This window comes from Aythya marila (assembly GCF_965140915.1).
Source record: "Aythya marila genome assembly, chromosome: 11".
NCBI lineage: Eukaryota > Metazoa > Chordata > Aves > Anseriformes > Anatidae > Aythya > Aythya marila.
In genome coordinates, this window is record NC_139052.1 from 13,084,511 (window position 1) to 13,100,528 (window position 16,018).

The following is a 16,018-nucleotide window of genomic DNA, read 5'->3' on the forward strand; positions in this document are numbered from 1 at the left end:
GACGAGACTCGCAGCTGAGCCTTATGAATTCTTCCCAACTGGCTCCTGCCCACATGAGGAATCCTGATGTTCCAGTCTTTTAATAAACATTTAAACCAGAATTACTTTTATGAGGACTTTCTACAGTGCTTCAGAAGCAGTGAAAGTGTTAATCATACAAAAATTCAACTTCAGTGCTATGCCTGACCTCCAAAGAAATGCAAATCCTGGTACACATCTCCTTGTCAAATTCCTTATTTCCCCTCTGACCTTCCTTTAGCCAGCACAGAGAAAATCCTTCCAGAAGCATGAGGCAGCTGTAAAAGCAGCATCCTGGATATATTTATCCATCATTTTACAATGACAAGTCTAAAAATAATTTGATTGTTTGCTAAAGTTATGTCTGAAAATACTAATCCTAGAATATTGCTATTTAAGTTCATCAGGCATTTTTTGTTTTGCATCACATATATTTTGCATGGATATAACCATGTTAAGAGCTATTTTTTTGGCAGATTATTTGGTATTTTTGATTTTTTTTAAAAAGGACAAAAAGAACAAATCCACTGGAGACAGGTAAAAGCCTTCCCTGATTTTCCAACTCTCACTACTCTGGGCCCCACAATTTGAGATTTCTTCCAATCCAAAAATGATTGGAATACAGTGTTTAATAGAGATCATACATGGATCTGCTTAAGCAGGAACTTGTTTTCCCTCAAGTTCCTAAATCCTGTTTTTCACCTCAGAGGAATCCCTTTGCGTATGATTTTACTTGCAGTCTGGACATTTCACCATTGCTATTGCCTCAACTTTAAATCTCACAGCACTGACACAGAGTAGTCACACATCTCATTCGCAGTTATTTCTTAGCAAAATGCTTTAAATCATTGAATCTTGTACGTTGGAAAAGACCTTTTAGAGCATCAAATCCAACTGTCAACCTAACATTTCTGTGTCCACTGCTAAACCATGTCCCTAAACACTGTCCACATTTCTTACATACCTCCAGGCCTGGTGACTCCACCACTTCCTTAGGCAGCCTGTCCCGATGCCTAATCACCCTTTCCATGAAGAAATTATTACCAAAATCTATTCTAAACCTCCCCCTGAAAGAACTTGAGGCTGTTTCCTTGCATCCAATCACCTGAGAAAAGAGACCAATACCCTCCTCACTGCAACCTCCTTTCAGGTGGGTGTAGAGAGCAATGAGGTCCCTCCTCAGTCTCCTTCAGCCTCCTCTTTTTTATTTATTTATTTATTTTTCTTTCTTTCCAGATTAAACAACTCCAGCTCCCTCAGCCAGTCCTTGTACATCTTGTTTTCTAGTCCCTTCACCAGCTTTGTTGCTCTTCTCTGAATGCTTTCCAGCAACTCAATATCTTTCTTGTGGTGAAATGAAAATTTAAAAGGAAAAATATTTTTCCCTTATTACAGTATATTTCTTTTTTATAGTTCTTTAAAACACACACCTTGCCAACAGTTTCTGGATCAGAAAAGTCTACAAACCCTTGCCATGTTCAGATAACTTAATTGGTTTCACACAAGACAAAGACAACCACAAACACATTGTGGTTTTCAATAGTAAAAGTTAAAACTGTTGCTGCTTGAACAAGGGCTGAACATCAAACTGAGTTTTATCAGTCACCTAGTGCTGCCTTCAAATTTGAATCTGTACTTGAAGACCAGGGGCCAAAGCTTTGGCAAGTACTATCTGGCATAGTGATAGGGTCATCACCGTATACAGAGGCAGAAGATTTAGGTCTATATGAGGAAATAGCTGATTATTTAAAGACAGATAATAATTGCAAACCTCAGCTTGTCCATGATTGACTAAAGGGTTTCCTCTCCCTTAAAGTGCATAAACTTATATTAACGGAGAAAACAGTGATTTAGTTCTAATCATTCCTCTGTGACAGAAACATACAACCACAGCTCCTCCTGTGACTCGGTCATGGCCCTACAGCTATCTACGTCTTTCAATCCAAAGAGGACCAGTTACACATCACTTACAAAAATGCATGTGATGCATAGAAACATTGCCTTTCTCAGCTACATTTTCACGAGGCTTCATAACTGGACTGCAGATAGTATTTTCCCCAAATTTCATCAGCTTCAAAGTTCAGAGGACCCAAACATTGTTCAAGCCTTTGCCAAAACTATCCTAAGTTGGAACTATGGCAGTGACCTTCTGCTAGAGGGTCAGAGAATGGGTGTGGGGCTTGGTGGATAATACAGGATGGACCTCGAAATCCTCCACGTTTACTAGTGGTACCTGCTACTTCACATCCTCTATGCCTCCGACTTCTTTTATGTCAACTACATAATACTTGCTTTGCAAATCCAAGCCTCCACGTGGCTGGGTTACATGTAGTTATGAAAGATCTCATTTGCATAATGCTGTCCTCTTCCTGTACTGCCTTTTTATGAGGAAACTGAGGAGCCACAGAGACTGCGGAACCCAAGGGTATGGCCAGGTATTCTTTTGGTTCTCATCTCTTGCAACAAATCTCTGCTAACCTTGGCAATGCCTGTCACAATGGATCACAGGACTCTCTCCTAGCAGGTGTACCAGTAAAAAGGACAAGTGATTTCACCAAAGTAAGAATAACACTGGTCCTGAACCAGTACTGAAAACAGTAAAAGAAATTATGCAAAATGAAACAGATTGTAAGGGGAAAAGTTAGGATAAACCAGCTATGCTTTGCTTTTATATAACACCAGATGAGATGGAAGAAAACAGAAAATAAATACAGCACAGCCTACAATTTTGTAGGCTAATGCTATTTTAAAGCCTAATGCTTTAAAATATTGTGTAGAAAGCAAGAGTGATCACAGTACTGTTTGGGTTAGAGAAGATGCACAGCTCTGTGCACATTCTGATGGACTTCTGCACTTTATATACAGAAGATGAATTATGTGTGCAGCAACTAGTACAAACAAGTGGACAAGAGCCAGAACTCTTCTGGAGGAATTTCAGGGACAGAAGGCCAGGACTTACTTGGATTCTGTTTCAAAACGTACTGGAAAGAGAAACATCTCTGTACATCAAAAATGCTGGAACAAAGTGGAAGCAGAGGCAACTCTTTGCATTGGTAAGTGCCAGTCATTAACACCTTGCTTTGGTGCTCCCAGAAATCGCAGAAACATTCAAAGGATGAGTTGCAAAGAACCTGGGAAATCGTTAGAGCTCCAGAACTTTTAAAACAGAACATTTTCTAACAACATAGGGGAGTACCTGTTGAAGTTGATCGGGTACAGGATGATATCCTCAGGTGCTCTTCCATCCCACTGGATGATATAAGCCTGCTCCAGCATGACGACGGGCTGGTACTGCTGGTATGGTGCCCCTCTGTTTACGCCTTGCAACTGCAAGGGGTGGGAAGAGTATGTTGCTCTGGCAATGGATAGGGTCAGATTCTCAGGGCGCCTGGCCTGAATATAAAGCTGAGGGTGAAAGGAAAATGACAAACATATCCATTAAACTAGCCAGGCTCAGCCATAACATGTGCATTTGATCATTGTTGCCTATAAATGCTTTTTGCCAGTGAAGAACTCAGAACGTTTGGAAAGTCACTGAAACATTTCCAGTTCAAATAAAAAGGTAAAACAGAAATAGCATCTGCAGTCCTTTGTGGGGACACCATGAAGTGAGATATGAATTGTACAGCACCATAAAAACTATTCAAAATCTTCAGGGAAAAGGGTAATAAAGGAAATATTGCAAAGTAACTGTTTTTTATGAATTCAAATAACTACACTTTAAAAACAGCCTTATTCCATTGAAAATACAGAAAACTCGTAAGTGATTTAAACTAGCTTTGGATCAGGTCCAGTTATCTAATGGAATCCACATCTCTGCTCTCAAGCAGCAAACTAGGCTGAAATTTTAGGGGCTGAAACTCAATGGCCTGACTGTATGATCTTACAGACTAAATACAATGGTGCACGTTTCAACAGAGAGTTCTTCTGTCTGAGGACTAACAGAGGCCCTTGGTCTGTAGTTCAACCCTGCAGGCCAATTAAGAAAACACACTCCAGTTTTACACTTCTTCTGTCCTTCCATAACTTAAATGAAGGCCACTTCATGTGGCAAGTGCTATCTTTAAGGCTGAATATATGATGTCCACCCGCTTCCCCCCTTATGAAATTCTACTGCAGAAGGAGGATGCATATGAACTGTCATACAAACTGGTCTCAGAACACAGGGATGTAGCAGGCAGCTTGTCATATTCCCTGAAAGGTTCAAAGTGCATAGAGGACAGGTGGGAATACCTATAAGCATGTTTCCTCCAGTCTCTTGCAATGCAGAATAGGGCTGTTTGCCTCAAGAACAGGAATGTCCATCATAAAAATCTGTATTATCTCAGTAATGCCTAAGCTTCTACATGAGCAACAATTCTGTACAATTACTTTTAAACTTAATTTCTGTGTTTGAGGTAGATCAAAATGGAAGCAGTCTTTTAGCAGGTTTTAATACTGCAGGTAAGGACACAAGCACAGCCAAGACTAGGAGAGGTCAAGATGAAGTGTTTCAGGATATCTGCCTTCCAGTGTTCCAGGATATCTGCTAGGCTGTGAGACCTTGGTTGCTCACATCTCCATATCTGCTTTTCTTCTCCTTGTCTTGTCTACACAGATCGAAACCAAAACAGACTGTTTCTCACTGTTTTATACAAAGGCTTCTTTTAGCTAGGGTTTCTAGCTTCTACTGTAACACTAGCGATAAGAGAATATACCATGTCCTTAAAATACAACAGAAACTGCTTTACTGACTCCAAGCCACAGCCAAGACGCAAGTGCTTGCCATGACATTTGGTTTGCCTTTTGGCAGACCACGTGACACCAAAAGCAGCAGATTCCTATTGCTTTCTTCTTGGATTGTAATGCCCTGGCCGCAGCAAAATTCATTTGAGAGAAGACAGAGGTGGTGTATCCTTCTGTTCAAAGGAACGAGAGACAAGAAGGAGATCCAGTCCTTGGCCATGCAATCCCTGACCTCCTTGCTGTGATGCCAATTAATGTTAGTTCTAGTGCTTGGGTTTTGTTACCCTTTCAGGACTGCAATCAAGACAGATTAAAATCCCAGAAGAGTCATCCACCAAAGGATGCTCTTAATTCCCAGTGAGCTAAATGAAATAAAGGAGTGTAACAAGAGAATTTTGTTCTAGGATGAAATATTCATCTACCTAGCAACATCTCTGTTATTTTTTGTTTAGATCTACAAAAATACTTAAGAGAAGAGAGTCATAATGATACTCTAAAATATGATAAAATAGTAAGAGAAGAAGATACCCCAGATACTACAGCCTAAGGAGAAGAAGAGCTATATAAACATTCTAAAATGTGAACCTACTGCTTGCCTGGATCATTTAATGGACATAGTTGTCATTTTAGCTGCTTAACACTTCATGCTAAAAAGGTGTGTCAGATTTCCCTGTGCTTACATGGCAATTTTCCCAAGTAGATTGTGAAACTGAGAAGATAATTTCTTTTACAATTCATGGGGGAGCTGCTATTCAGCTGGATAGCAACTATGAAGATAAGCAAAATGCAAAGCACTAGAACAGAAAATCTTGATTTCTGAGAGAAAGTTTGGTTGCCTTTCTAGTTTCTTTAACATTGTTTCTGTTCTGCTGTGCTGTCAGCTGTCAAGCTGGGGTAAAATCCTTTAAAAATGAGAAACTCAAAACACATCTTCTGCTCTTCTGGTTGTTCAATTGTTCAAAGTAGGCTCAGTTCCCAAGAGAACAATTTTTCACTATGAACTTCCAAGTGAAGACTTTAAAATTCTTTCAGAAAGAAAAAATATTTTTTTCTTCCTGTAAGACATACTAGGACCAATTTTAGCCCTAAAAATAACAGCAGCTTTGCTGACATCAGCAAAACTATTTTTATTTGGTGTGCATTTTCCATTGGTGTGCATCAGAGATCAAAATTGGACCTCTTTGTCCAAATATGGAGCACTAGATGAAAAATACATTGCAGGCTTTTCCTTCTTCCCAGCCCGTGAGGTGCCAACACTGCTCAGGCACCATACATTACATTATGATGGGATCATAAAGGTTTGCTGGGAAAAGCACCTTTCACTACATACTGCATCTCTTGATTGCTTTACCTTTAAAAGCGTTATTGAGTAAAACAGCTATTCAGCACTTAATAGACAAGTGGCTACCAACTGGACATTTGCATCTTAGAGGTGCTGGGTTATTGTAATTGCAAAAACAGAGTTAACAGGAATTGAATGATTTCTAGTTCAGCAGTGTGCAGTAAGGTAGTGACTTTTTGGAGCAAACCGGTGAAAAATCAACAGCATTACCTAAAGTATTTTATAATAGCAAGGCATCAATTTTTGTTAACTCAGAAATGACACTAATCCAGTTAAGTGGCAGTCTCTTATGAATCTCTAATATTTTTTTAAGCTTATAAAGGAAAAAAGCACGTACTGCCAAAAGCTCTACCTATTTTAAAATAAACTAAAAAAAGAGGTTTCACAGTCTGTCCTGATGAGTTTCTCTGAAGTCTGCAAGGAAGCAGTAAGTGCACAGCCTCAGCTGCCTAGAAGGCACCAGGACACTTCTCTTGCTGTGTATATAAAAATCAGAAATGTTTGAGGATCTCATTTACATTTTCACAACTAATGCAGATGTTGAGGAGTCCCTAGGTCAGTGCTTTTGGAAATCTCACCCACCTACATGGAGAGAACTATGGAATGAACCTTTTCCTACATTTTTCTTTTATTATTAGCCTCTGCAACGGCTGAAAATCAGGTTGAGAGGACACCAAGAACCTCAACACCCTGCTGACAGTCTGAGTGACTCACAGAGATTCCCAGAAGCTGTGGTGCTGCCAACTCTTGTGATTTCCTTGTCAGTCTTCCTCTCTCTGATGTTCTTCCTTAAAGTTTGGCTTTGTTTACATTACACGAGAATTTCAGCTGTCATCCAAAAAATAAATAAAAAAGGATTTGTTCTCATTTGTATAACAATAACCCTACAGACTTCAGAATCCAAAGGGGAGAACAAAGAGGCCAGATAGTTCTTGTCTGCGTAAATCTCATGATCTTAAGCTGGTCCCACAACCCTTTGTTGGTAGCCAAAGGCAACGTTGGAGCCAAAGCACAAGGCACAAGTACTTCCCGCTGAAGGAAGCTCTCAGACACCACGTGGGGAAGGTGGCATAGTGCTCCTTGGACATGATGAGGAGCAAGGGCCACGAACCAACCATGGGAAGGTGGAAACATCAGCCTGAGTCGCCAGATTAAAACATCCTCAGGAAAGTCTGTCCCTGGGATTTTGTGGTGCTAGCAACACCTCCAGAGGAATAGGTTTTCCCCTGGCATTTCCTTTCCTAGGCAAATTTCATCCAGAAGAAGAGCATGAAAGGTGAATGGAAGAAACCAAGCTGAAAGGAATTAACTGAACTCTAGGCATTTTGCTCAGAAAGGATGTGGCTCCAATGTTAGCCGAAGGACTTGGATCTGTTTTCCATGCCAAGTAGCCCATCCCTAGTCTGACTATCTTGGGCTCAGTTCAGCAGCAATATAAGAGTCACTATTTCCTTCAGCTGAAAGGACATTTTCACCTGCTTGCGCTAGGAAAGAATAAAAGTTCTTGTCTACCAGAGCTACATGAAAAGGAAAAGAAAAACAGATTTTGTAATAGAGCTGCTAAGATCAAAGCCAACCATCTTTCTCCATAATTGGATTCACTCTTTTAAGCTTTTGATCTGGAATATGACACTCAGAACTTAGCACACAAACAAATCATCAGTTTGTAAAGACATTGAGAACCAAGGTCAAGTTGAAATACTCCAGCAATTAAACCCCCAGAATTAAATCAAACCCTGCTGCACAGGACCAACTTCTTCTACATTGCACACATATACATTTCTCTACCCAAAACCTATAAAATTAATAAGAATTTCACTCATCCTGCTGGATGCTGATTAGAAGAAAAATGCTGGTAAGTAACGGATCCCAGAGAAGCAAATGTTTACACTTGCCTAAACCTAGCCAAGGAAATTCTCTATGGTGGAAAAACTGCCTCAACACATAGAGTGCCATGATCGCAAGGGTATTAATAGACACAAAAATACAAATGTCTACTTGTTTACAATTCTGAATTTAACCATTATGTTGCCAGAGCACATAATATTATTTCTCTAGAGACACAGAGCAAAATGTAAGTGCCAAGGAGAAATCCCTAACTCAGTGAAACTATCCATAGGAGCCTAATCGTGTTTCCGCCTAGTCAACAGAGAACCAGAGGACTTCAGTCCAGTGTCTAGACACTTAAATAGCAATTCCTGTCCTCTGCTGTGCAACTAAAGCAAACACAAATTTTTTTTAGCATAAGGAGACACACAATTTGGACATGACAGTGCATATATTATGTATGCATAGAGGTCTCAAAGACAATTGCATTCCTAAAATTTTCATGTAGAAAAAACTTATTGGAGAAAGGGGAGCAGAGTGCTGTTTGACTGCCTGAGCTATGAGCCTACACTTTACACATCAGAGAACTACAGAAAAAACACCTTCAGAAATCCTCTAAAGTGGAAAAAATGTGTATCTGAGTTTGCAACCCTTCCTGAGGTGCAACTGTAGGACATCAGGCTCTTCTAATCCTCATGCTCACAAAACTGTGTGCTAAAAAGGCAAACCTGACAGTCTGCTCTTTCCAGGGGGGCAAATTAATGCTTCCTGGTCTTCAGTGACTTCAGGCAGAGTTTCATCCTGTGCTGCACCTACCAATGTCTGGGCAACGACTACTGACTCCCCATGAGACAAGAGTAACATCTTCCATTAGAGAAACTAGATTCAGCAGAGTGATGGAAACTAGAGTTATCCACTGGATCCACTGGAGAGTGGACAAACTCCTGGAAACAACGACTTAGAAAACGTCAGACTTTTCCCCAGCTAGATTTCAAATTGCAGCCTCTTGTGGGCAATGGGAAGAAAAAGAGCTCCTTACAGCCATAGGTTAGAGGAAACTGCACAACAGGAGCTTTACAGAGTCCTTGAAATTAGGCAGATAACACTGAGAGCAGTAAAGTTATACCCAAATTATTATTGTTCTGTTATCTTCTCGAGAGTTCATAGGGTTTCACTCCACCACCCCTAAGACCCACCCAACACGTCCAGTGACATTGCCTGCAGCCACCCCTCTTACCTGTGCAAATCTCCCAGTGCACATCATCCCATTCCAGCGTGGGACTGTGAGACACCCAGGGTGACGGAGCAAGTAGTTGTCTGCTCTGCCAATGAAAGTGTCTGGATACCCTGTCACAGAGCCATCCAGATCGTGGAAGATGGACATTTTGTCACCATCATTGTCATTGTTTCCAAACCACTGGCCTGATCTGCCAAAAAACACCTTCAGTCCAACCTAGCAGGAGAGAGTAGGAAGGAAAAATAAGTAGGGGCTTGAATTTGTGGTGTTTTAACAGCCAAGACAGTGAACTAGAAAGCATTATTTGTTGAGCAAGAGCTTTGCTTTGCCTCTTCTACTTAGATTTCTGACTACATTGTTTTTGTCTCCTATTTCTTAATCCCAGGAGATATTTTCATCAAAATTAGGCTTTTGGTTCTTTGAATTAAACCCGCAAAGCCATTTATTCCTTGAAATCATACAGCAATAAATTGTACTGTGTCAAAAAGAAGAGGGTGACTCAAAGGGAAGGGAAGTACTGGAAGATTATGAAGTTTGCTGAGAAGTAATCATCATCTATCCCAGTTGTGATTAAAGAAACAAAAACTACTAAACCTATAGTGAATTTACTCATATATTTCCAATGACTATTTTAAGTGGTGCTATGAGTGCCATTTTTTTGTAATTAATTCCCCCCAAAACCTTATGAAACTCATAAAAGTGACAGAAGCTTTCAGAATTGCCTCTGTCGTACACCCCCTGAAGAACATATATATGTATATGTATATATAAGGCAAGAAAAATAGCAGGGGACAGCATTATCCTCATTATGCATAGCTCTGTTTTCAAAATTTTTCAGTTGCTAAGTAAAAGACTCTGTCCTGATATGAAAATACAGCAAAACAAGGAAGCTGTAGATGTTCAGCAAAAAGGCATGGGATATTTTAATGTTTGCAGAGGAAATTATTGCAGTGTGCGACAATTAAGTTCTGAGGCAATCAAGACAATAATTATTCCAGGTCAAGTACACTGAATGAATCCTGCAGCAATGTATATTAAAAGAGACAGCATAAATAGCATCTTGATCACGCCGACCCAAAAGACTGTAATTTGTTCCATTTAGCTCAACTAATTTTAATTGGGCTGCTCACAGAAGTAAGAATTAAGGTCAGCAAGATTAGGCTGCAAGTTTACTAAAGACTTCAAATGCTTTATTTTCACAATAATAAATAGAACAACTTAGGAGAATAGGAGGGGCACTGTGATTCTTAGTTAAATGGAAATTCCCACTGACTTAAAAAGAATTTCTACTGCAGCAAGAACTCCTTGCAGAATAAAAGTAGCAAGAACCTTACATTGCTCTATTAAGTCTTTATTACCTTAAAATTAAATTAAACCCTAGAAGCATTTTTCTGCCTCCTCCTTGTCAAAGTATTAGCCTCATAAACAAACACCTGAAGCAGTCTCACTTAAAAGAGGCTCAGGCATATGGAAATTTAATGTGTATTTTTGAGTGTATTAAAACCTTTTCTTACTGCAAATTAAAAATTTCTTACTGGAAATTTTTGCCCAAAGGGCTATTTGGCAAGGAAGGAGGATCTCCTAAGTTCTGTGATTTTTTTTTGTTTGTTTTGTTTTTCTTTTTCTCTTTTTTCATTTTAATTTATAAAAGAGGAAATATTTGCAAAATGCAAACACTGCTGCAGCTCAAAGCTCCACTATAAACATTTTGTGACAGTGTACTTCTGGGGTTGAATTTGAAAACAGGCACTTCACTGAGGAAGAGAACAAAGTCAGCTGTACTTCAAAACAAACTAAGGTACAGCCCGTACAGCTTACGTTTGATTAAATGTCAGTGATTCCATCCAGCAGGCAGATAGTTTTGGTGTTAATGCTAATATGATTTCTAACATTCTCCTCTAAAAAGTCTGAAAGTCAGAAATTAAATGGAAATGATAATGAGCAGTATCACTTCTTTTACAAACCTTATTTTTGTAGGACATGAGATTGATGATGGTTACAGAAGTATGTAATTTCTTAGGAATATGCTAAATAAACCTGCCCAAGGGCAGCACGGGTAGCAGAGAAGTACTGAAGATTACAGTGGAAAACACTTCTTTTTAGATTAAAAAATAATATCCTTGTATCGCTGCTATCATTTTAAGAAAACTTTTTCAGCCAGTGTAAATCTTCTTCTATTTTATCACCAAAGAGCTCTGCTCTCAGCATAGCATTTCCTCTGATGGAGTGTTGCAAGCTCTCATCCTGCCAGTTCTCTTTAGTCAGGAACCTCTTTAGCTGTTTGCTGTTGTTGTTGCTCTTGTTCCTTGCCTCACCCTACAGGAGTTGTGCAGCAGAAAGATAGAGAGGTGAATGGGTACCTATTTTATGACTAAAAAGAGAGATGTTGGGTCTTCTTAAGAAAAGATGCACACAAAAGATCCTCTTTGGGCATGGCTCTGTTTTGGGCAGGGGTTATCTCCTTTGAGCTCTCCAAGTCCTATCAATTGTCAGTAATCAGTCCTATAGGAGACTACAACCACCAGTCTAGCCTTCAGATGCATTAATACCGATTAGTGCTTCCACTGCTTTGGAATAACTGTTTTAAAGCACTTTTTTCCCTTTTTCTTTTTAAAGCAGCCTAGCATTAATGTTGCTGTTAATAAATGAACAGATGTATTTATATACACCAGTTTGTGAATGAAAAGGCACCTAGAACATTTTCTGTGGAGCATAGTGTTTAAGTCTTCTGTTCTACCTGAGCATTTATTTTTATGCTGGAATTAAACAAGACCTGACTGGCTTTATTACTCTGTGGTCTAACCAATCAGCTGATTATTCTGATTAATTACACAATTATTCCTTCAGCATGACTAATAGTTTTATCATCACTGTACAACTTGCAGTAATGTTTAATTTATTCTTTAAAAACAACTGTAAAATGATTGTCCCTTAGGGAATTAGTACTTAGCTACCCTTTAAAAAGTAATAAAATGAAGCCTGGAGATGGAAAATTAAATTAAAACAGTCTACAGGCTCTATCTTAACTAGTCAAAGACATATTGTCCCATATAGCAATTAGCAACAAAACAATAAACTAGCCGTGCTCCTTCAAGTCTGAAATCAGATTTAGCACATCTGGGTTCAATCCAGATAAAATAGAATCAAAGTGAAAAGTGCTAGGATGCAGGTGGCTGCAAACATAAATGATTCTGAAGCTGGCAAAATACCAACTTCAGAAATGGACATTTATTGGAAACATACATACAAGAAATAATTATTTGGATTATGTCTTTTTTTTTTTTTTTTTTTTTTTTGTAATAGGCAGACACTAATTATTACATCTTCTGATCATTTTTACCTTGAAAATCTCAAATCTTAAAGGTGTTGCAGTACTAAACTTCCTCTCAGACAAAAAGTGCTGGGACATTTAACAGGCTCATTGGCCTCAAATGGCACAACAGTATTAAAGAGTTGCATTTTCAGCCATTCTAGAGGTAATCATCCTCTTTGCTGATGTGCACAGATATAATCTACCCAAAACCATTCAATTGGATAGAGTCCTACAGCCATTACTGAAGGAAAATTTCTACTCTCTTCCAATCTGCTGAACAAAATTTTCATTATACATTTTCCTCACCCTGTTTCTAGGTTGATTTTCTTGTTCTTGTTCCCCATTATCATCTTAAAACCATTTCCTCATGGAAGACATAAGGAAGTAAGTAAATGAGCCCTTATTCTTGTTATAACGCTCCCTAAAGTGTCTAAAATAACTGAGAGCTCTTTACTGAAATAGAAAGGAACTGTGTTTACTTAAAGGAAGCAGTCAAGTGACTGCAATCAACGTCATCCTTTCATAAAATACCCTGCTGGTGATGGTCTAAAGTGTACCAGAGAGGGGACAGACAAACTGACTGCTTGCCAGAGTAGTTATATTGGTTAGTCCCAGAGCAATGGAAATTTTTCTCAAGATAAAGTCAAACCTCAACCCAAAGTTACTACAGTTCATGGACGTCCTAACAAGCATGGAACTTTGTTTGAAAAAAAAAATATATAAGGAGAGGTTATGACACCTGAGAGCAAGCCAGGTAGAATTTATCATTTCCCAAGCTAAGTGTGCAGGGCCATGATCCCTGCAGGAATCCAAGACAAAGACTGGAATTGCTCAGCAAACTATGGCTCCTGCCAAGACAGACACAGAGCCACATTCTGCTGTGACTGCTCAAGGAAAGTCCCTGTTTGTGCTCAACAGGAATTTCACTGCTGAACCCAGAATTTGCTGACCATGGATTTGCTTCTAATTGCTTTTCCTTCTTTCTTTATAATTGTATTGCAAGTTATTGTCTCCTGCCATCTCATTGGGTCCCTCTTGAACTCTAAGACCCAGTCTTCACCACGTTCTCACTATATATTAGCTGTCAATGCTGCTCAGCTAAGAGTGGTGACATGGCTGTTCTGATTACAAGGTGAAACCTTCCACTATTGCAGATTTTGTTATATATATCTGCCCAGGTATAAGAAACTTTGATATTGATACTCCCCAAATTTTATTGGTTTATAAATAACCATCACTAATAATTAAAGAAAAAAAGTCTTGCAAAATGAAGTGATGGCATGCATCAATGTAACACACACTACAGCCTGGAAATTCCTGCTCTAGAATAAATCTCTCAACCACTTCTAAAAACTTTGAAAAATTGCACATCTAACAGCATGCATTCCTGTTTTACTTACACTTTTCTCCATCAGGATTTGTGACACATTATTCTGGGGGCTTATCTGCCAGGCGTTCTTCATGAAGAACCCAATGGCACTCGAATATCTGTCAACAGTTGGGGTGAACTTCTTGAAAGTGCACTTTGCCATCCTGACAGGCCCATCATAAATCTGGAATCCACGAATAGGGAATGTCCTGTGAGATTTAAAAACAAACAATATCCTGTGCTAAAAGCTTGGACAAAGTCTGAGTCTTCTCCTGAAAGCACAGAAACCTACCAATAAGAAGATAAAATCTCTTTTCTTTCCCCAAACTGGTATCTGGATGCTTATCACATAGATAATGAAAAATGAATCTCTGCTGAACATCTTTTATAGGATAAGCTTTGAAGGACAAAACAATGACCTGCACAGCTTACATAAGGCTAGTGTAAAGCAGTTCAAAGCTCTTGCCCCCTGCCACCCAGGGATTCATTGGTATGAGGAAGCCCCAGAGGGCTGTGTGTCAGCATTGCTATGAAGTTTCCTGTTCCAGGATAGAGAGATTTCTTCAGAAACCTCAGCATGATTGAAAAAATAATATCAGTGAGACTCCCTCCAGGCAATAGTGTCTCCATGGAAGAAGTACCAAGTGGTGCAGCATAGCTCCTGCTCTCCTCACAAGCCACCTCACATGAAACCCCCAGGACCTAGTCCACAGCATTTAATGCAGAAAACTGATTCCTGCAGCACTAGCCAATGGACACGTCAAGGCAAGAAGACAAGGCAAGAAGACAAGGCAAGAAGACAAGGCAAGAAGGTGTCTCCATTGGAAGACAGCAATGGAGAGAACCTCCCCATTCCATGGTCTGTCTTGAGAAGGTGTCAAACTTACTAAGCCCTCGCAGTGTTTGATTAAAGAGTGGCCTGTTTCAGCTTTGCAGATGGTAATGAAAGCTGGCCAGTAGCAGCATGGGAGGGTAGGTCAATGCCCACCATGTCCAGAAAGACTGCTAATTTGTTTAGATGTAAAAGCCACACAGCAGACAGCAAATGGGCACACAGGCTCTCTCCAGCCTGTCAGTCTCTGAGGACCAGATTATATCATTTTTTATAAAGGGTTTAATGATTGCTGAGCATCACCCAAAACATACATTAGGGTAGAACTTAGGCTTGGGGAAGCACAGCTTTCCAGGGGATGCTGTTGCTTTAGTGGAGGTTGTGATGCTATCAAAATAGGAAATAACCTACAGCCATTGAAAGAGAAGTAAGATTCAATAATGAAGACACCTTTATCCATTGTCACAGTGGTCTTGTTCACTCACCTACACCAGCAAGAAGGCATAAGGAAAGCAAGACATAAGGGATCTGTGCCATCAGGTTGATGCTGTGTTAATGAGGCATTGGACAAAAGCAATTTGGTATCTTTCAGATTTTCTAACCCACTCTTCAGTGACTTATAAACCAAGCAGAAAATTAAATCAAATATTCAGTTGAGAATGCTCTCAAACTGTTGTCCTGACAAATGAGTTTACTTGAACATTTATTATTTCTGGCCTGTACAATAATTTAAACACCCAACAAAATTACTTGTTGGTAGCCACATTCATTCCTGAGGTTTTTCTTCAGGCTTGCACTAATGCCAGGAAGAAACAGCAGAAGAAAAACTCACTTGTTTCTGGGCAGGGTCCTATATTCTCCATTTGCCCCTTTCCCCCAGTAGCTGTTCTGCCCTCCCTGGGAGCCAAAGTTGCTGCTTTCTCCAACAAAAATGGAGCGTGTCACTTCCAGGCTGGAACCATCATCGGTGGGGAATGTCCCATCACTAAAAGAAGACAAAGAAATACCAGATAACTACACAAATGATTAATTTAAACTGTTAACTACATAAAAGACATAGTATTTCTATCCAACTTATATATCTATTTGCTCTACACCAAGCTGCTCCATAAGTTTTTAGCTACCTCCCTGACACAACAACCAACCATCGCTGGTTCTCATGGCCTACAACAGGCTCTGGATCTGGCTTATTTTTGCAGGATTTTTGCAAGAGAGAATGTGACAAGAGAATGTGACAAGAGAAGTAGGAGTGGGGCAGATGTCAATGGAGGAGACAGACGATGGCAATGCCTGGCCAGCCACTGTGCCCATGGTGTATAAACTGTAGACCAGGCTGGGCCCTGCAGCCAGGCGAG

At 39.7% G+C, this 16,018-nt stretch overlaps 2 protein-coding genes across 2 annotated transcripts in view; both read right to left on the minus strand.

Annotated features, from left to right (window-relative positions):
- Positions 1-16,018, minus strand: part of CEMIP (cell migration inducing hyaluronidase 1) — a 107,451-nt gene that overhangs the window by 78,966 nt on the left and 12,467 nt on the right. The gene's annotated exons all lie outside the window — the stretch shown is intronic.
- LOC309882134 (cell surface hyaluronidase CEMIP2-like) overlaps positions 1-16,018 on the minus strand; it is a 52,809-nt gene that overhangs the window by 17,822 nt on the left and 18,969 nt on the right. The window contains exons 15-18 of the mRNA XM_082768860.1: positions 15,496-15,648; positions 13,863-14,040; positions 9,150-9,365; positions 3,215-3,423 (exon numbers count right to left, since the gene is read on the minus strand). Coding sequence (XP_082624986.1) covers positions 3,215-3,423; positions 9,150-9,365; positions 13,863-14,040; positions 15,496-15,648 — 756 coding nt within the window. The remainder of the gene's footprint in view (positions 1-3,214; positions 3,424-9,149; positions 9,366-13,862; positions 14,041-15,495; positions 15,649-16,018) is intronic.